The 19,739-nt window shown below is 48.3% G+C and overlaps 2 protein-coding genes across 2 annotated transcripts; both read right to left on the bottom strand.

The window, feature by feature from the left end:
• Nucleotides 1-839: 839 nt before the first annotated feature.
• LRIT2 (leucine rich repeat, Ig-like and transmembrane domains 2) lies at nt 840-4,544 on the bottom strand. Its single transcript, XM_063087775.1, has 4 exons — nt 4,435-4,544; nt 3,369-4,150; nt 1,730-1,759; nt 840-1,597 (listed from the first exon to the last, which is right to left on the bottom strand). Exons 1-4 carry the CDS (start codon nt 4,542-4,544, stop codon nt 840-842), a joined length of 1,680 nt encoding a protein of 559 aa, XP_062943845.1.
• Nucleotides 4,545-10,512: 5,968 nt separating this feature from the next.
• LRIT1 (leucine rich repeat, Ig-like and transmembrane domains 1) lies at nt 10,513-19,028 on the bottom strand. Its single transcript, XM_063084689.1, has 4 exons — nt 18,907-19,028; nt 15,811-16,277; nt 12,731-13,036; nt 10,513-11,489 (listed from the first exon to the last, which is right to left on the bottom strand). The coding sequence occupies exons 1-4, from the start codon at nt 19,026-19,028 to the stop codon at nt 10,513-10,515; spliced, it is 1,872 nt and encodes a 623-aa protein (XP_062940759.1).
• Between the last annotated feature and the right edge of the window lie 711 nt (nt 19,029-19,739).

Below are 19,739 nucleotides of genomic sequence, written 5' to 3'. Positions count from 1 at the left end.
ATAGATAGATAGATTAGATAGATAGAGAGATAGAGAGAGAGATAGAGAGACAGAGAGACAGACAGAATCATATGATTTTGTATAGATTCTTTTCCTTCTGGGAATGGCCCACAAAACTCTGCTTTTATGCAGTCATGGAGCCTGAACCCTGGGCTGCAGCCAAGCCCGTTCTTCAGTGCTGATGGCACCAGGCTGCTCAGAAGCATTGAGGGCTGCTCACAGGGGCTCAGACACCCACAAAAAGACACTCGTGTCACTCAGTAGGCTCTCATTGCCCCAAAGGGCAGCTCTTTGGAACATCCAACTTATGTGATCTCATTAGGAATTTGACATAAAGAGCAACATTAACACTTTCTGAACAATGGGAGACACAATAATCCTGCAAAGCAGACATTTAAGGAAACTATGGGATTAGAACCTCTTTTGAGTGGTGTTTTCAGATGAATGATGTTGGACAAATCATTGAACTGTCCAGGCTTGTTTCTTTACCTATAAAAAGGAGTAGAATTCTACGTTCCTCTAATAGGAAAAGATATATGAAATGTCCTGTGTTGTTGGGCTATGTATATGCAAAGAGCAACATTTATTAACTTCTAGCCATGTGTGTAATAAAATGATTAATTTTGTAGGACAAATCTCCATTGGCGTTAGATCCATGAAGGTAAGGACTGTGTCCCCCTTTCACTGTGGAACCCCGAGTGTTCAGTTCGGTGCCTGAGACACAGTACGGGCTGAGTAGATACCTGTTGAATAGTTGGGTTGAGCCAAGTTAAGCTGCCATGGGGGGTTGGTTTCAGGGACTAGGGTCCCTCACCATTTCCACTTGTGGCCTGGGCTGTTTACCAGCTCTCTCCCTCTTCTTTCTCCTCATCCTCCTCAGTGTCTCTGTGCCCCTCACTGTCCTCACAGACAGCTCGATGGTCTCTAAAGGAGCTGTCCCTTCCCTGCAGGGATACAGGGGGGCACCTGGGGGTTTTCCTATGATGAGGACAGCAGCACAGGCCCCACTTGCTGCAGCTGCAGGGGCCCTGGGCTGCCCAGACGTAGGCTCCCATGGGCACTGCAAGCAGCACGACACACAGGACCACTGTGATGTGCAGAAGTCGCTCGCGACCCTCCAGCCCACCGCCATCTCTGCCTGTCACAAAGACCACACACTGACCCCGGCGTGGGGGCTGGCCTCCCAGGCTGAGGCATGCCTCATATTTCGTGCTGGGAAGGAGGTCATCCACAGCATATGTATTGATTCCGGGGCCAATGTGAACCACCTCCTTCCTGAGGGCTTCATCTGACACAATGTACAGGGTGAACCACTCCTCCTCGGGGCTGTTGGCCACTGCAAGCCACTCCAGCAAGATCCCATGCATTGTCTGCCTGACGACCCGCAGGTCAACATAGGCATTGCTCTCCAAGGGGCCAGAAAGAGAATGGGGTGCAGTCAGAGCCTGGGCAAGCTGGACGTGGAGGGAGATGACCAGGGTGCTCCTGCCAATGGAGTTGGAGGCCACACAGGTGTAATTACCACTGTCTACCAGATGCGCAGCAGGTATGGTCAGCTCAGACACAGCAGCATCTTCTGCAGTAGAAGAGGTCAACACTGTATAGAAAGAAGAGCAAAACAGCTGTGTATTTCTCTTACAGGCAGCTGGAGAGCATCCAGCAATGCCAGTTTTTTGTTAAGATGTAGTGATAACTACTTGTTATCACTCATACCTGGTTAATCTCGTACCTGGTCCCAGGTGTTTGCCTGCCAGCAATGCTGTAAAGTAAGTACCCAAATATTACCCATAGAATGTTGAGGATTGGAGCAATCAGTCAACTTGCCCATAGTGAGAGTTGTCCAGAAGCAGCAGCTGATCTGGAACCCAGTCCTAACTGTGAAGACCACACCCCTTCAACTTCACCAGCCGCTCACACCAAACCACTATGGCCTTGCTGAACCATGGCTTCCAGGAGGTTCCTCTCAACTGTGTGATTACATGATAGTGTGAGCTTCAGGAAGTGACTTCTTAGCTCCCACTGTACTGTGTGCAGTGCCTCACAGCCTGGATCCAAACGTCTGGGTATCCTATACCTATTCCATATGTATATGGTCCTGGGCAAGTTGCTTAAATTCTCTCAGCATCAATTTCCTTGCCAATAAAATGTAATAATAGTAGCATTCACCCTATAAGTTTGATAACGAGTGTTCAGTAAGTCTCACCTTTCATTATGACTGACAGAGTAAATACAACACAGTGCCGAAGAGTGATTACACAGCATCACGAAAGACAATGTCTGGATGCATTTCCTGGTTTTTCTCCTTCATTGATATTTAGCCTCAAGCCAATAAGGTGTGATAAAAATGATGGCAAAAGTAAAAAAAGAAAAAAAAAACTCAGTTAATTGGGTACTGTTTTAACCATCCAGAGGTTTATCACCACATATAACAAATATCTGGACATCTGACTGCATTTTGCAAATTTTAACCAGATATTTCTAGATGTCTTCTAGACAGAGCACAGGGGAAGATATGGTAATCCACAGAGATTCTCCACTGGGGAGGCCATCCCTGGCTTTGTGACATGTCCAACCTTACGGAGTGGCATTAAATGTGATTCCAGCTGAGGTATAAACACAGAGCACAGAGCTCCAGGAAAAGAAAGGCAAGTTTGAATTATAATTCTGGGGACCATGAAGGTCTCTTCCTCTCCCTGGGCCCCATTACTACAACTTCAAGCTAGTAAGGTCTGATCAACACAGTGGTACCTGAAAAATTCAGTCAATATTCAGGACTTCCCAACCTTGCCTGATTGTAAGGATTAGCTGCTGAGCTGTGAGAGGGTAAGGAACACTCACTAAAATATACATTCTCAGGCCCTAACTAGATTCACTGAATTTGAATCTCAAGCCAGGGTAAGGGCTTGGAAATTTTATTTTAAACAAGCACCTCATGTGATTCTGCTCAGGCAAGCTTAGGAAATAAGTAATAGATCATTTCTAGAACTGGTCCTAGTTGGAAATTCTAGAGTTCTAAAACACACAGTATAGTGTTTTTCATCTAGAAGACTCTCAAAGAATATATTTGTTCATATACAATTCTATAATATTTATACAATATGTTAAATCATCCCCAATACATGTATTTACATATATTTATATGTCCTAGAGAGATCCACATGCAACCATTTAAAATAATGCTAATAGTGGAACAATATCTTGGAATTTTTTCTGTTCTCGTGAATGTATATATATAATTCAGGCCTATCCCAATCTTACCTGCACCCATTCTTCATGGTCGACCCAGTTCAGAGCCTCTGTAATGAGGGTAGGTTTACTGAGGCCTCTCCGTTCCCCCCAGATATGCTGACAGGGTGCATGTGGCTTACCATCAAATTCTCTCCACATGCTCAGGGGATAGGTCCATGCAATGGCTGGTGAGGGGCTGGCCTGTGCCAAGCATCGCAGGGTCACATTCTGTCCCACCTGGACTGTGACATTGGCACTGGGGGTTGAGATCTGTGGCTTCATGCAAACACTAAGTTTAGTTTCATGAAAAAGCTGTCCTGCCTTGGAGAGAGGGCCCTGGCATATGAGGTAGGAATTCACCAGGATGACTGACAGGTTAATGGACTTGACAAACTGGACGAGCGCTCTTAGGCGACAGTCACATACCCAGGGATTGTTGTGCAGTGCCAACACCAGGCTAGAGAGAATTTCAGCCCCACAGCCAGGCTGCTGGCGTTTCTGGTAGGTCAGCCAGTTCAAGAAGACACTCTTGGATACAACAGTAAGCCTATTGGAGGAAAGGTCAAGGTAGGTCAGGTTGACCAGAAACTGAAGAGCCAGCTCCGGGAGGACGTCAATCTTGTTGTGTTTGAGATCCAAGACCCTCAGGAGAGGGGTGACGCGGAACGCTGTCCATGGTACTGAACGGAGTTGGTTCCCCTCCAGTCTCAGCTCTTTTAGTTCAGGCAGGTGCTCCAGGGCTCCTGGGTGGATCACAGTGACATTGTTAAAGTTGAGCCAAAGGTACTCCAAGGTGCTCATGTTGAAGAAAGACCCTCGGGGCAGTTCAAATAAGGGTGAGTTTTCAATTCTAACTTTCTTGAACTCTTCAGGAAGGTTCCCTGGGATCTTTTCCAAAGAGATAGACATGCACTGTAGAGTCCTGTACAAGAAACCAGAAATTATTTAAGATAGACATCATGGAACTGGGGAGTAGCATCAGGCTATCCTGGAATTAGACACGTGAATTAGAAGAAAAAATATTCACTTGAAATAAAAGGGTTAGACCCATTCTGGTAAAAACGCACAGTTCACCAAAGTCCAGCACCAACTAGAACGAGTCTAGTTGCTGATTTACTGCCAATTCTAGGCCAGCTTCCACTCCACATCATTCCCCCCAAAATCCCACCCCTTATAACCCTCTGGCATCTTGCCAGCACAGCGCACCTGCCAAAACTCTCTTCTGAGCAGGTACATCCTGGCAGACAGAAAGGCTGAGCTGCGTGTGTATCCAGAAAGACCACAACTAGCAGAAAATACTGAAAAACTGAGGCCATATTCCTCTGCAAGACACTACCTTGTGAGTTTTGAATAAGTGTAGTCCCAGCTTCTGAGTAGCAAATCCTATTATTGGTAATCCATGGGGATGTAGGTCAGCGCAGTAGCAGCAAAACCCCTGGTGCTCTGAGATCTGCTATGGCCCAGATCCCAGGCTCAGTCAGAACCCAAGAAGAGGGAGCTATGTCTCTTAACTAAGCTCAAAAAATTCATCCTTTGTCTGGTTATTGAATCTGGAAAGTAAACTCTAAGTCATATGTCCAATTCCATACTGGTCCTACTTTCCCTCAGTCTCTCACAAAAAAGTCTGAGATACAGGCAAGGGATGATATTCTGAGCATCACGGCTCAGGAGATTTGGCCAGAATCCATCTCATACTTCATCACTCACAATCAGCTTCTGAAACCTAGAATTTCCAAACATTTTCTCAAAGTGAAAGCAGATGATGAGTAAGAAAGTAATGCTGTGATCATTCCTATCATGTGTTCTCTCCCCAACACCTCAGGTGGAGTAGTCACATTTTTATTGCATCTGCAGCTTGGGTGACCTGAGTCAAAGAACATCATGGTGCAGTTTCAACACAGGATGGTGTTTTCTGATTAAACCAGTTTTCCTTCTTTTTCTTGGACCTCGAAATTTTTCCTGAATGCTGTGTATTTTCACATGATGTAAATAAAATACCTACATTTTAAAATGGGATATATGTGATTTGGGATATTTGCTCTCTTACTCTCATTTATTTAACATATATCTATAGGTCGTCTGCTGTAAGTTACACTCTTGCCAAATGAAAGGAAGTGGGGAGGGGGCTGTTATAGACCCTGTCCCATGGAGTTTTCTCTCTTGTTCATGCTTTTCAGTCTTGAGATCTTTGGAATATCATTTAATCTCTGTGAGTCTCTGTTTTTCCTCAGAAAGTGAGAATATTGATAAACACTTTATAGTGTTTCTAGGAAATTTTGAGACTATATCAAATAAAGAACTTAGCATATAGTAGGTGCCCAATAATTCACCTCTCACACAACAGACTCTTGAAGAGCAGAAAAGTCTACTTCTCTGTTAACTGGGACACTTTTAGATGAACGTTGAAATTTCATGGGTTCCGGTAAGACTCATGATATACATTATACCCTACCAAAGGCCTCAGTGAAGGAAATCCGCTTAGTAGCTAACCAGTGAGGGGAGAAATGGGTCATCAACTAAGCTGATTACACTCCAGGCCTTCACCAAGCTAGATATACTTGTGGAGTTTCCAGAGAGCCTAACTCTACAGTCTGGCTAGATCTCTGCAGTTCTTCTAGAGGTAAAAATCCCAAACAAGGAGAGAGTGCTTATGGTTGCAAAGTCTGTAGCAGACATGGAGAAATGCTGCCTAGACCCCCCTTCAAAGAATGAGTTGATGCTTAGCTGCAAGCAATGCTTGCACAAGGTCATGCCCCTTCCAAGGCAGCCCACATGCAGTGACTGGAGATGGTTGAGGGCATCAGGGCCTGGCCAGTTTGACCTGGTGGGGAACAACTCTGACGGGCAAGTCTCATGCTAATCCCTCATCAGGATTGCCAAGACTTTGTCAAGCTTGCTTCATGGAAATATGTGTCAATCATGGGTCTCACAAACCATCAGTGAATTCCTTTCTCTCCCCTTACCCCAAAATATAAAAGCCTAAAGAGTCCTCCTTCCCTACAGTATCACTTCTGTCCATCCCACGCCAGCCTCTTCAAATGAATCCAGCTCAGCCCACCTTTGCAGAGATTTGCTGAGAGTCTGTGAAGAACACACACTGTCACGCCATCTCTGGAATCATCCAGCCCACTTCTCCACCTCCCCTTCCCCCCTCCTGATCTCCTCATCCTCTGGTTTACTTATTTGGTTTACATTTTAGGAACAGGGGGTAGCTATGGTGGGAGTTAAGACAGGAGACTAAGACAATTAAAGTTAGCTTGGGTCATGCCATTGACCTTGAACAACATGTGGTTAAGTGTGGCCCATAAACTCAAGAGATCCTAACAACAAAGGGGAGGGGGTCAGAGAAGATTGCAACCCCATCTCCCCTCCTGTAGGATGCTTCTAGGAGTTTGGCTCTTAGAGTTTTCGGTAGAGAGAAAGTCATGAGGGAGAAGTTACTCTATGCTTATGAAATAGATGTAAATAGCTGCTGGAAGAAAGCTCTCCCACTCGTCTTAATAGAATCTTAATAAGAGAGTATCCTATGTATTCAATTGGAAAACACCATTCACTCCCCCTACCTCCCCCCAATATTAGTGGAACTTTGGGATAACTAAGATAGAGAACTGGGCAACTTACCAAGGAGAAGACAGGCTGCCATTCCTTTTTCTCAAGTTGGAGGCTTTCTCACCCCTTCATCTGCTGCCAACCACATCTGAGAGGGCTCCTTTGGCTACCCATGCTGTGTATGTGGTATGCCTGTGGTAGACACACAGAAGACTACATTTCCAAGTCCCTTGGAAAAGGTGAGCCATGTGACTCATGTTCTGGCTAATGAAATGCTAGAGGAAACAATGTTTGAAAAGCCCCTACATGATTCTCTTTCTCCTTGTTCTGAAATCTTTGACATTCCAGTTGGTAGAGTTTTCATTAGTCCTCGAGTAAATATGTGAAGGACAGCCCTCCCTCTACCCGTGTTTTTCACTGACTCGAGTACACTTTGTGAGAGCAGGTACCAACTTTCATGTGTTAAGCCACTGACATTTGGGAACTGTTATCACAGCAGAAGCCTAACCTATGCTGACTACAATGCCCTCGCAATTAAATAAAATATGCCCAAGTACCTGTAAGTTCATTTTTGTTTTAACTAAATGATACAATTTTTAAAACAAAAACTCACTGAGTTCCTCGATTGATAGCCTAGGTTTGATAGCCCAATCCACTTTCTAGGACACAATTTCTGTTTTTACCTTGTTGTGTCCTGCAACTTAGACAGGCAACTGCAGATAAGTGACATTAGGCATACCCTCCATCTAGTCAACAGGAATATAATGATGTTGTAGCAGAAAAAGACGTGATGAAGATGTCGTGATTCCCAACAATCTCCAGACTAAATTTTCAAAGGCAGCGTGCTGCAGGATCACCAGAGTCCAGGCTGGTCTTCAGCACTGGAAGATCAGAAATTCTTTTGCCAGGACGCTCAGAGACATTTGATTTTGAGGGACTGACTCTTTACTAACTAGACTCATGTACCAAAAGACTAATATAAAAAACAGACACCATTTTATTTTTTACAATGGAAATTCAGTTACTTGAATGTTCATGAGCACAATCCAGGATGATTCTTCTCTACAAGAGCAAACCAGGGAAGACAGAACACAAATCGAAAGTTGACAGATGGGTATTGGAAGACTGACCACCTTGGAGGTCTTTCCATCCAGACCACAAAGATAGGCCATATGAACCACTGGAAAGTTTGAATCTTCTCTTTCTCTATTTCTCTTTTTCTCTTTTTCAGTCAATATTAAAAAATGATAATAATAATAATGCTAACAAATTTCTGCTTTCAAGTTCCTGACTTTTGTTCACACAAGGTTCAGTAAAACTGGCTGTACATTAGTTGTCTTTAGGTCAGTAATTGTTCAATCTTGACTGGCTCAGACAATCATTTAAAGACAGCATGTTAATCATTTCAAAAGATGGCTGTTTTCATCGATAGCACTTATATTTGCTCTAATATGGGGGTTGTCTGTCACTCTCAGGTATCAAACAATCAGAACTGAGTCTCAGGTCTCCAGAGATCCAGCAGAAAATACCTTTACAAATCTAGATAAGGGATTGGCAAACTACAGCCTGCAGGCCAAATCCAGTCTGTCACCTGTTTTTGTAAATAACATTTTGTTGGAATCCATCCATGCCCATTAACTTACATATTGTCTCTGGCAGCTTTTGCATTCCATCAGCAGAGTTGAGCAGTAGTGACAGAGCCTATAATATTTACTATTTGGCTTTCTTTACATAAAAATTTTGCTAACCCCTGATGTAAACAGTGTCTTTGTCATCTTCCAACCAAATAACTTCTCTTACCAGTGGCTATGGCCACAGTGATAGCCAGTTGCATCCTCCAGGTAATAGCAGAAAATATGCAAATATAGGAACTCCATTCTCAGGAGCATAGTTGTTCTCGTGGTTCTGATCACAGGTTTTAGTGGCTCAAATAATTCATTTCTGTAATGAGCCTGCTGAGAACCACATTGCAGAGATCAAGATTGAATGAATAAAGATCCTCAGGCTGGCCAGACAGTTGTCAAATACCTGGATTCCAAAAGACAATCCATCACACTTCTGTACAAATCAGTCAACTCTTTGGTCCTCAGTTTTCTCATCTGTAAAATCAAATAGCCCAGCCTCCAAAATGGGTTGTCTTCAGTATCAAATGAGACAAAACCTGGGGGAAATACATTATAAGGTCTTTTGTAACTGCGAGGGAGAGTACTGTAACTTTAGAAATCACAGTATCACACTGGTTTGTGCTAGTAAATGTTCAACATGATATGGACTGCCTTGCATAATCCTAGCAAAATAATTTCCTTCGATCACTTGCTGTCCCAAAATTTTCTCAGCTGTTACCCAAAGGACTTGGCACCAGGCACCCTGGATGCTCAGCTCACTAGAGCCCAGCCCTGTAGACAAGGAACAAATCGAGTCTTCACCCGGGATCATTCACTTTCTCCTGTGCACAGAGACGACATCTCAGTGGTTTCCCAGTTTTAAGCAAAACTGAACAGGAATCTTCCTTTCAAGTGACTTACTGAGAGAACAGAAAGGCTCAGAGACACCCTCAGGAACCCAGGTAAGTTTCAGTAAGAATCACAAAGGCTGCTACTCAGGGGCAGAGGTGACCTGTGTGCCAGACAGGTCATGGACAGTGGGTCACTGCTGAAGAGGGTCTCTCAGATCCCTCTATCCTGACATTCTGAGAGCAAATAAGAAGTGGTTTCTTGAGCATCACCCAAACCTCTAGAATTTATTAAAAATCAAATGATTGTCTCTAGGCAGGAGAGCACCCAGAGAGTAAATGTTAGAAATCAGTGGGGGCTCAGTGTGTATGAGTGGGGTGTGTCTGTGTGTGTGTGTGTGTGTGTGTGTGTGTGTTACTGCAAGTACAACTGAAGTGCAGAGAGCCTGTGTGTGTGAGTGCCTGTGAGTTAGCACACATGTAATTAAGATGCAATAGGAGAGTGGTAAGGACTGTGGAGCCCAACGGCCTGGTCCAAACTCCAGAGCTGCCACGGCCTAGCTGTGTAATCACGGGCAGTGTGGTAGCTGAGATCACTGTTCAGCAAATATTTCCTGCCCCACCATCACCTCCACAGGAAAAGTGTCCTCACTTGCCCTGTTAAAGTTGGGTTTGGCCATGAGACTTGCTTTGGCAGATAGTGGCAGTGCGCCCATTCTGAACTAAGAACTTAAGAGGCATTGCATGATTTCGCTCATTCCTCTGATGTCATCCGACCTCACCATGACAGAAGCCTGCTGCGGGTAGCCATGGCTATTCCCCAGCCCCGGCCCCAAGTGGGCCATGCTGAGCAGAGCCACCCCAGTCCACCCACAGACCCAGGAGTGTGAAAATAGCTGTTTGTTGCTACAGACCACGGAGATTTTCCTTGTATTTGTTAAGCAGCAAAACCTGACTGATACAGGCAAGTTACTTACCACCCCCTACCCCTGTTTCTTCTCCAAGAAAATGTGAAGAATAGTGAGTGGTGCCTGCTGCAAGTAGTCGTTATAGGAATTTCAATGAGTTCATGCACATAGAGCACTTAGAACAAACACTTCCTGGCACACAGTGAGTGTTTAATAAGTGTTGGCAGTTGCTGCTGTTGCTGGTGTGTGTATGCATGAGTAAGCAGGTGCCCACGCGGATAAGTGGGCATGTATTTGGGTGTCAGAGTGAGTGTGTGAAAGTTGAAAGGGGAGAGTGGACGAGGGCAGGTGACTGAGTTGGGGGAAGCACACCGCTCAGCAGAAGTACTCATTGATCCGTCTGCCCCCCTGGATCCCCAAAGCCTGAGAGTCCAGGCTGGAACGGGCTGAGAGGAGCCTGTCGCCCTCGCCAAGGCTGTGCTGGGACAGCTCCTCCGAGCCATCCTCGCTGTGGCCCAGCCTCTCCAGGTTGACATAGGCGGCCGAGGCCTCGGTGGAGCCCGCGGTGCAGCACTTGCGACAGCGCCTCTGGAGAGCGTCACAGCAGACGAGCATTGTGAGAGGCACAGCAATGACAGCGGCCACGCTGATCACCACCACATTGATGAGCCGCTGGGTGTCCTCAGCATCCACCACCTCGTCAGTGGAGAAGATGATGCACTGCTCCTTCCGGGGCACCAGGCCCCGCACACAGACGCATGCCACATACTTGGTCTTAGGCACCAGTCCATCAATGGTGACGCTGGTCTTCCCAGGCTGCACAATCACCCGCTGCATGTTGTGCTGCCCAAAGACTGCATAGAGGACACTGAAGGCAGTTGTGTTTCTGGCCTGGGGGGCCTTCCACACCAAGGACACGCTGTGGTAAGTGTCCCCCACCACCTTGAGAGCCTTCACCACTTGGTCCTCCTGGGGTCCCGCCTGTCCTTCTGAGACCCCTCCTGGGACACCCAGCTGGAAGTGCTGGAGGGTCAGCTCTTCCTTTGTGCTGGGCTCAGAGGGCCCAGTGACCAGGACAGCAGGCTCAGGAATATGGGGGACATGCCTAGCCACCAGCTTGTTGTTGTAAGCAGCAGCTTCCACCCTCTCGCCTGTCCTTGCCCAGAGTGCCCCTGGGTTCCCACTGTGTCCTGTGGAAGTCTGAGGCTCAGTGACAATAAGGGTGACGAGAGTCTTGGATGCTCCCAGGAAGTTCTTGGCCTGGCAGACATAGTCTCCAGAGTCCAGGTGGGACACCGCAGGCAGGCTCAGCAGAGACCAGTTCGTGCCGTCACTGGACACTTCCTGGTGCACTGGAGAGAAAGAGGCATATGTGGGAGAATGAATGCACCCATCTGCCCCACGCTCCCTTCCAGGGCCAACTTCACAGCCCCCAAGCTGTGCACCCTCTGCTGAAAATTCTGTCATCCCAAGAAAACACTAGCACTTATTCGACTTTTCTTAGACTAGCCAAGGGGATCAAGGTCACCTGGGCCCAAATTAGAAGATCCCCTGGATCTCCAGGCATAGCCTAAGAATGATTTGCCTTCTGAATCTGAGATGTTCAACCATGTTGTCCAGGTCCCTGGAGTTCTGCAGAGGTGATCCCCTCAGGTACAGTAGGCAGGTGCGCTGGGGGTAAGCAGGTCGGGGGTGAACCTGAGGCAGAGGCCCAGCTGGCAGTGCCTTGCCCACCCCTGCCCAGACCCTCTGCCATCCACTCGAAGCATCTTCACCTCCTCGTCTTCCACAGCGGAGCTTCTTGTACAATTTTGCTTGTAAATTGATTTCAAACCTGCTGTCCTAGAGCAGCGGTTGTCCACCAATTGAGGGAGACACAGAAGAGAGCTGGGAGGGATATGGGGTTTCTGGTCGGAAGCTAAGAAATCATTCCTCCTCAACCCCCTTGCTGCCCATGGTGGCCATGACTCCTGCAAATGCCTCCCAGTACCCGCCACGACAGAGATGAGCCACTCTGCCCACACAGCACAGCAGAGCACACACTGTGCAGTCAGCTAGAGCATGTTGGAATCCCAGTTCCTCCTAGTATGCGCTGTGTGATGTAGGCCAAGCATTTAGCTTCTCAGAGCCTCAGGTTACTTATATGCAAAGCAAGGAGGATAATCAGGTTGCTCTTCAAAAGTCAATGACATTATGCACATATTTCACTTAGCACAAGGCTAAACCCACATGAAGAGTTCAATAGATGGTAACTCATTTAATTAATTATTCCTGGCATTACTGGCTTAATATTTACAACTGGGAAACTTACTATAATTATTAAATATACTAACAGAGTGTCTTCTATCAAAAAATCAGTTTTTTGTTCCTCTCAGGGTGGGCCCCCAGCCTCTGATGGAGTGGCTGGTGGAATTCAACAGGACAGGTCAAGAGCCATCATCCTCATTAAACGCACTGCTCCCCTGTCCCCTGCCTCTGGGCAGATCCCATCCAACTCCACTCAAACAGATGGGCGCCCAGCCTTGCTCAGACCTCTTCCCCACTGACCCTGTCCACCCCTGGCCCACCACCCCGGTCCCTGTGGTTCACACACCTGTGCCATTGAGTGGGCTCCCATTGGCCCTCTTCCAGCTCATCTCAGGCCCAGGGACCCCGGTGGCTCCGCAACGTAGCAGTGCTGTGCTGCCCAAAGGAGACCTGATGCTGGACACCCCTGGATGGAGCGCTGGGCCCTGGCACTTCCTCAGTTCCAGCTGGCTGAAGGCCACACCAGCCAGGCTTCGAGGGCTGGCGCACCTCAGCCTGTTCTCAATGAAGGTCAAGTTTGGGGCCCAGCCATCCAGGAAATGGACCAGGTCATAGAGTCGGCAGTCACACACCCAGGGGTTGTCCTGAAGCCCTGTGGGGATGACGGAGAAGGCAAGAGGTAAGCCCCAAATACGCAGATGTAGTGAGTCCGCAGTCACGCACCCAGGTCTGGCCCCCTTCCCCTCAGGGAAGGTGACGTAGGTCCCCAACTCAGAGTCAGCAGAACTGGCTTCCAGCCCCAGCTCCTTGCCTTGCTAGCTGTATAACCTTAAACCTGGTTCTTCATCGTGAATGATAGCATTACTTTCCTCTCACGGTTGCTACAAGTATAAAGAAAGATAAATCATATTAAGCACTGGGTAGACCATACAGCATACCCTCAAAATTGGCAATTACTGCTGCCGTTCTTGGACCTAGCGTTCTACGCCACTAGCCAGGCAGTATTTAGTAATAACTACAATATGCAAAACCAATTTCTGGAAATGTTTCACTGACCCATGACCCTTGACCCCCATCCTCCCAATATAAGTGACATTTTCAGCATCATCCCAGCAAGGAGGGTGGCTGCTCTGAGCCATCGTCCCTTTGGCATAATGTGTGTAAGGAGGAGGGTGAGGAAGCCAGAAAATCAAATCCTATGATACACCCCGAGTCCTCTCTTCTCTAAAAGTGAACATCTTTATAGAGCTGAAAGCAGGCCACTGCTCTCCCCATCAAAGACACTTACAGAAGGGCACCATGTGTCCTCAATTCTAAGGAACAATTCTTTTTTATAAGTTTGCATTTCTGAAATGCAAAATGAATACATTTAATAATGATGTCCTTTTTATCCCCCAAAGACTTGTTATTAAATTTGATAGTGTGTCTAATAATCAATGACATCCTACACATTTACTTGCATATACAGTCATCCCCCAGTATCTGTGGGGGGTTAGTTCCAGGACTCCTATGGATACCAAACTCCCTGGATGCTCAAGTCCCTGATATAAAATGGCATAGTATTTGCATATAACCTGTGCATATCCTCTCATATGCTTCAAATCAACTCTAGGTTACTTTTAATACCTAACACAGTGTAAATGCTCTGTAGATAGTTGTTACATTATATTGTTTAGGAAATAATGGCAAGAAAAGAAAGTCTGTGCATGTTCAGTAGAGACACAATTTGTTTTTCAAATATTTTCCATCCACAGTTGGTTGAATCCATGATGTGGAACCCACAGATACAGAGGCCAACCTGTATTTGACGTATTTGAAGAGGGGAATGTCACAGGGTTGGGGATGGCTCGTTCAGATCTGACTGTATAGCCATGTCTCTCACATCCTTTTGAGTACCAAGTGGGAGGGTGCCAGTTCCTCCTCCCACCCCCCTCACCCCACCCCACTAGTGGCTGCTGCCTTGTGTCACCAGTTAAATGCACTTAATGATACGTCCGCAAGCCAAAATTCATCATTGCCTGGCTCTGGCGGTGAGCTATCTGGCTTTCATTTAATCATAACAGGGCCCGAAATAACTAATGCAAAGGTGAAGTTAAACAACAGTGAAACTTTCACCTGCCAGATTGGCGAAAGTTAAACATTTTGGTCATTTTTGTGAGTGAACAGATTTTTGTCTATTTTGTTCACTGCTATGTCCCCACAGCACGTAGAGTAGGAAGGCACTCAGAGCTACCTGCTGAGCGGACACACTCACGGGTAGTCTCATACGCTACCAGTGCAGAGTGAGGACTGGCCCAGCCACTTTAGAAACTATCAGATTGATTTGAAAATATCTAATATGCACACAACATGGCCTAGCAATTCCACTTCTCATTTCCTATCCTAGAGGAACATCTGTAAGGATGCACTGCTGAGAAGCTCTCTGTGACATCACAGGTGTTAACAATGTAATGGAAACAATCTAAGAGTCCATTAAAGGGAAAATGGCCAAGTAAACTGTGGCATAACTATACTATGTATGGGATATTGTGCAGTAGTTTTAAAAAATGAAGTTGATCCATTTGTAGTAATTTAGAAAGATCTCTAAGATATATTGCTGGGTGGAAAAGTTAGTGTTGAATAATATGGATGATATGATAAAATTTTATGTAAAATACACACATAACTCTTCTGTGTGCATGTATGTATGTATATGTATGTATATATGTACACATATGTAAATGTATCTTAAAAGATGGGGAGCTTGCATATAAACATGGTAACAGTAGCAACCTTTTGGGAAGTGATTAGAACAGAAATAGGGAACAAGAAGGTCTTTAGCCTTTTCTGTAATATTTTATTTTATTATTGATAGTATTTTTTTATTTTAACATTTACTTGTACATATATGTGGGGTGTGATGTGTTGTTTTCATACTTGCATAAACTGCACAATCTTTTTTGTAATGTTTGAAGTGTTTGCATATAATCATGTATGAGGTGAATAATTCAAATCAGTTTTCCAGAATGAGTTACACCTCACCTGTCATCCTCAGGGCCAGGCAGGTGCCTTGGGCAGAAAAGGAGATCTGGTTCATTCTGTAAGCCATTGGTTTGTTAGGAACAGGAAGAGATAGAAGTAACAGAGAGTCCAGCTGGTGTATTATGCTAACACTCTGAGTTGGGAAACTGAGTCTCAGGCGACCGACTTTTGGTGGTGTGGCTTGGAAGCCCTCTGGTATCTCAGTTTCCTCATTTGTAACACTGGCATTTGACCTGGCTTGGGGCTTGAACTCCTGCACCTGCCATTCTTGTGGAGCTGACTCAGTTTCCACTCAAACCCGACAGGCGGGTATGATTTCTACTTTCCAGACTCCAAGAGGCCCGGTAATGCTCAAGACACCAAGGCTCACCAGGGAGGCTCCCGGTGAAGGATGTCGCGTCTTACCTAGGACCAGCCTGGCGTGGTGGCCGGGGAGGAAGAGCCCGGTCTTCAGGTGAGTCCAGGTGCCCAGCAGCTCCTGCGGGAGCCTCAGCAGCTGGTTGCTGGAGAGGTCGAGGAACGTGAGGTTGCCCAGGAAGCGCGCGGCCTCGGGCGGCACGGCCGACAGGCGGTTGGCCTGCAGGTCCAGGAGCCGCAGCTGGGGGGCGTCCCTGAGCGCCGCCCAGGGGAAGGCGGCCAGGCGGTTCCCGGGCAGCCGCAGCTCGCGCAGGCGCCGCAGGCCCCGCAGCAGGAGGCCGCCGAGCTCGCCCAGGGCGTTGTACGGCAGCCACAGCTGCTCCAGGCGGCCCAGCGGCCGGAAGGCCTCGGCCGGCACCCTGCGGATGGCCGTCCGCTCCAGGCACAGTCTGGTGGTGTCCAGGGGGATAGACGCTGGGGGCAGGGTCATGTCGGGGTCGTTGCACACCACCGTCCTGGTCACACACATGGGGGGGTTAGAGCAAGGGGCCTGCTGGGTCAGGGATCCGCCTCGTCCCCCCACCCTCTTTCACGAGGCTTCCAGGACCGCCTGTCAACACCCGGACACCAACCCCAGGGTCCCAGGAGGGTCATTGGGTTTTCACTGGCCTGAAAGAGCTGACATGAAACTGTTATGTCCCATTCCCACCGGCGACACCAGCAGCCACTAAGGAGAAGTATCACGTCCTGTGGTCGTCCCATGTTGTAGCATGGCACACACGTGATCACAGGGCTCATTTGTGAAATTATACCTCGAGTTTTGTCACCGTTTTGGCTTTTCCTCATTTTTTTTTTTTTTTTTTTAATATACCAAAGGGCATCAAGATGGAAGTGCCTCAAATCCCTCCTGATTCCGAGGGGCCATGAGATGCACAAGGTGTTGAAGAAAGCACATTAAGGCAATAGGATTTTCGGATGATAGTACAGTTTGGGTGTTACAAGGAGGAAGGTCTGGATATAGGTGAGAGTTCATAGGAAAACATATTCTGGATTGGAGAGAAAACAAGCAAGGGAGGAATTAAAGGAAACCAGTGACAGCCCAATGCAGGCCAACAGCACAGGTCCTGGTGGGGCAGTCTGGGCACAAAGAGCATGGGGACACATCTGTCCCGACACCCAGACTGGGCCCTTGCAGGCAATTTCATATGCACAGTACATGCACTCTGCTCACTGTACAGGAGTGTGGGGTGTGGGCAGGTTGACCAAGCTGCTCCCACCTAAAAGCTGGATTCTCAGAGAAGCCTTGGTTAGCGATAGGTCCAAGAAAGGCATCTGAGATGCAGAAGGAGCCTTGGTCTAACTGCACAACCTGTGGTCTTGGCCACTGGGACCTCAACAGCCCCTGATCACACTGGAGGGGGTGAGGTGATCATGCTTTACTTTGCTGAGGGAGGGTGTTCTCTTGTAACGTCACAGCAAATTGCTTATCACAGCCCTTCCTGGGTAACACACACACCACCAGCATCCGTCAGCTTAACTCGCAGCTTAACTCCCGGCCTCACTCCCCTCACAGGGCCCCCCATGCAGATGGGCTGCTGCACAACAGCGGTGGGACTGTCAGGCAGGTAGCATTGACTGTAAAAGCTCTGGCTTCAGGGGAGGGAATGGCACTGGCTGACATTAGGGACCCTAGAAACTGCCCTTGGGATTTCATTTCTCATCCTAAGACTAACTCTGCTGCCTGGAGTTTTCCCCTGGTCCCTGCCCATGGCAGATCACCAGATGGAAAGAGTTCTGGAAATGGAGTCAAAGTGCCTGGGTTCCAGGGCCGTCACTGATGCTGCGTGACTTTGAGCCCTGTGCTGTCTGTGGCTGGGTGGGTGGGTGGGAGGGGGAAGCTCTTTGTCACCCTGATCACACTGTCTTTGCCCACAGGCTATTTTCCAACCTGCTTAGGGGGCTCAGCCTGGCTTCCCTTGGAGAGAAGATCCTTATTGTCCATATAAGTTGAAGCATCAGAGATTTGGCCAAAAATGGAGCTCTTCCTGTTCCTCAGGCCATACAAAGTGTCTTTTCTCGGGGGCTCCTCTCCCTTCTCTGCCTCCCCTCACGCCCAATCAACCTGACAGCCATTACTGGGATCATTGAAAGGGTAGCTCTGGTAACATTGTTTCCCTGATCAGAAACCATCAGTGGCTCCCCAGTACCCATCTAAGACAAGGAAGGAAGGAAGAATGGAATTCCAGAAGGTCAGAAGGACGATGGAAAAGGCCCTAAGCCAGGGGCTGAAATCCTCGATCAAGTCAGGATGTGCAGAGGTCATCCACGGATAAGCTGGAGAAGCTGGAGAAGAGATGGTCTAAGGACTGCTGAAGACAAGAGGAAAATGAGTGGTAGTGAAGAGGAGGGGTCCACAGACCGCAGTGGCCTCAGGACCGTGCCGTGGAAGTGGGGAGGAAATGATGGAGGTCTTCTAAGGGATCGGATGGAGGCTGGGGGAAGTCAAGGAGGAGGCTGGGGGTGGAGGGAGTGTGCTGCAGGAGGACTGACATTCCTGGCCTTTCAGAGCGCTCAGAAGGGGGTCGAGGCTGAGGCTCCTGGGGGCTGGCCAGGGGAGACCCAAAGAGGGGTGATCGTGAGGAGGCAGATGTCCCATGAAGGCTAGGGTGGTACGATACACCTGGGATGACTCTGGGCGTCCCAGGAAGGTCAGGTGAGAGAATGGAAGAGGCCTGGGAATGAAGGAGCTGGGGAGATACAGAAAGGAAGACAGAATGGAAGGAAGCAAGAAGAGGAAAAGAAAGAAGCAAGGGAGGAGACTTCCTGGACCTTCGAGAAGGGCTCCTCTCCACCAGGAGCCTGCAGGAGGACTCGGGAAAGACTTCCCTGAACTGACTCACCTGTACCCCATCCCCGCCCCCCAGTGTAAAGGTACCTGGTGCCTCCCACACAGAGCCACCCCCTGCTTGCTGGAAGATAATGCAGAGCACACCACCCTCCAAGGACCTCCAGGCCTCGAGGGCCAGGGAGATGGAGGTCTCACCTTGCCAGGGTCTGAGGACCCTGCATCCAACCCCTCCCAACCCAGCCTGGCTGCAGAGCACTGGGGACTGGGCTGCCCACCCCACACACCCTGTGCCGTACCTGGCCTTGCTGCCATCACCCAGGATATGGAAGCTGCAGCTGCACTGAGAGGGACAGGAGCCCTGGGCCTGGGGGGGGCCCCCAAGGGCCAGGAACCAGAGCATGCCCACGGCCACCCTCATGACTCCTGTCTCCTCTCTGGCCTGGGCAGGGCCCTGTCCCTGGACTGCTCCGTCCTGCCAGCCCAGCAAGCCCAGCAGCTGCCCACTTGCTTACCGGCCCCCACACCCCCGCCTGAGGCCATCGGATAAACACGGACAGGCCGGGGATTAGGGACGGGAGTCCCAGCCACAGCACTCAGCGGCTTATTGCTTTCTGAATCACCCAGTCCTGAGTGTGGGGGTGGGGGACCCCCTTTCATAGCAACAGCCCGAGGCCCAGAGAGGCCAGGGCCCAGCAAAGCTAGGCAGGTGCACAGCTGCCCAGAGGCAAGCGGCTACTGGATCAGCCAGCTGGGCTGCCCACAGCACAGACCCCACTGGGGTGCCTGGGCTCAGGGAAGATGGAGACAGACTCTGGCCTCTAATAAGGGCATTTGGAAATTCTCTCCTCGAATGCTCTCTTGTAGTGAAAAAGCAACGAGATGAAGCAAGTCTTCTGAAGGTGGTGAAGGCATTAGAAGGACCCAAAGCTCTGGGGCCAGGCTACCTGGGTTCAAATCCCAGCTCTTCCATTGACAGGCTGTGATTCTGGGAGAGTCACGTCATCTCTCTTGGCCTCTATATTCTCACCTGACAAAGGGAAGTAAAGTTACTCCACCCAGAGTGTTCATGAAAATTAAATATCTCGTTTCCCAGGCCTTGACAGCCAATGAGAACAGACACTCTCTCACG

This window comes from Cynocephalus volans, chromosome 2 (assembly GCF_027409185.1).
Source record: "Cynocephalus volans isolate mCynVol1 chromosome 2, mCynVol1.pri, whole genome shotgun sequence".
Taxonomy (NCBI): Eukaryota; Metazoa; Chordata; class Mammalia; order Dermoptera; family Cynocephalidae; genus Cynocephalus; species Cynocephalus volans.
Note: the sequence above shows the minus strand (reverse complement) of the source record. Positions and strands in the feature narration are given on the sequence as shown.

Coding starts and splice junctions, on each gene's coding strand:
- LRIT2 (XM_063087775.1), bottom strand. CDS start 4,544: ATGGCCTCAGTTTTTCAGTATTTTCTGCTAGTTGTGGTCTTTCTGGAT. Junction 4,151..4,434: donor TCAGAAGAGAGTTTTGGCAG/GTGCGCTGTGCT, acceptor TTTCTTGTACAG/GACTCTACAGTGCATGTCTA. Junction 1,760..3,368: donor CATGTGGAGAGAATTTGATG/GTAAGCCACATG, acceptor CTTACTTTACAG/CATTGCTGGCAGGCAAACAC.
- LRIT1 (XM_063084689.1), bottom strand. CDS start 19,028: ATGAGGGTGGCCGTGGGCATGCTCTGGTTCCTGGCCCTTGGGGGCCCC. Junction 13,037..15,810: donor CCACGCCAGGCTGGTCCTAG/GTAAGACGCGAC, acceptor TCATCCCCACAG/GGCTTCAGGACAACCCCTGG. Junction 11,490..12,730: donor GAGCCCACTCAATGGCACAG/GTGTGTGAACCA, acceptor CTTTCTCTCCAG/TGCACCAGGAAGTGTCCAGT.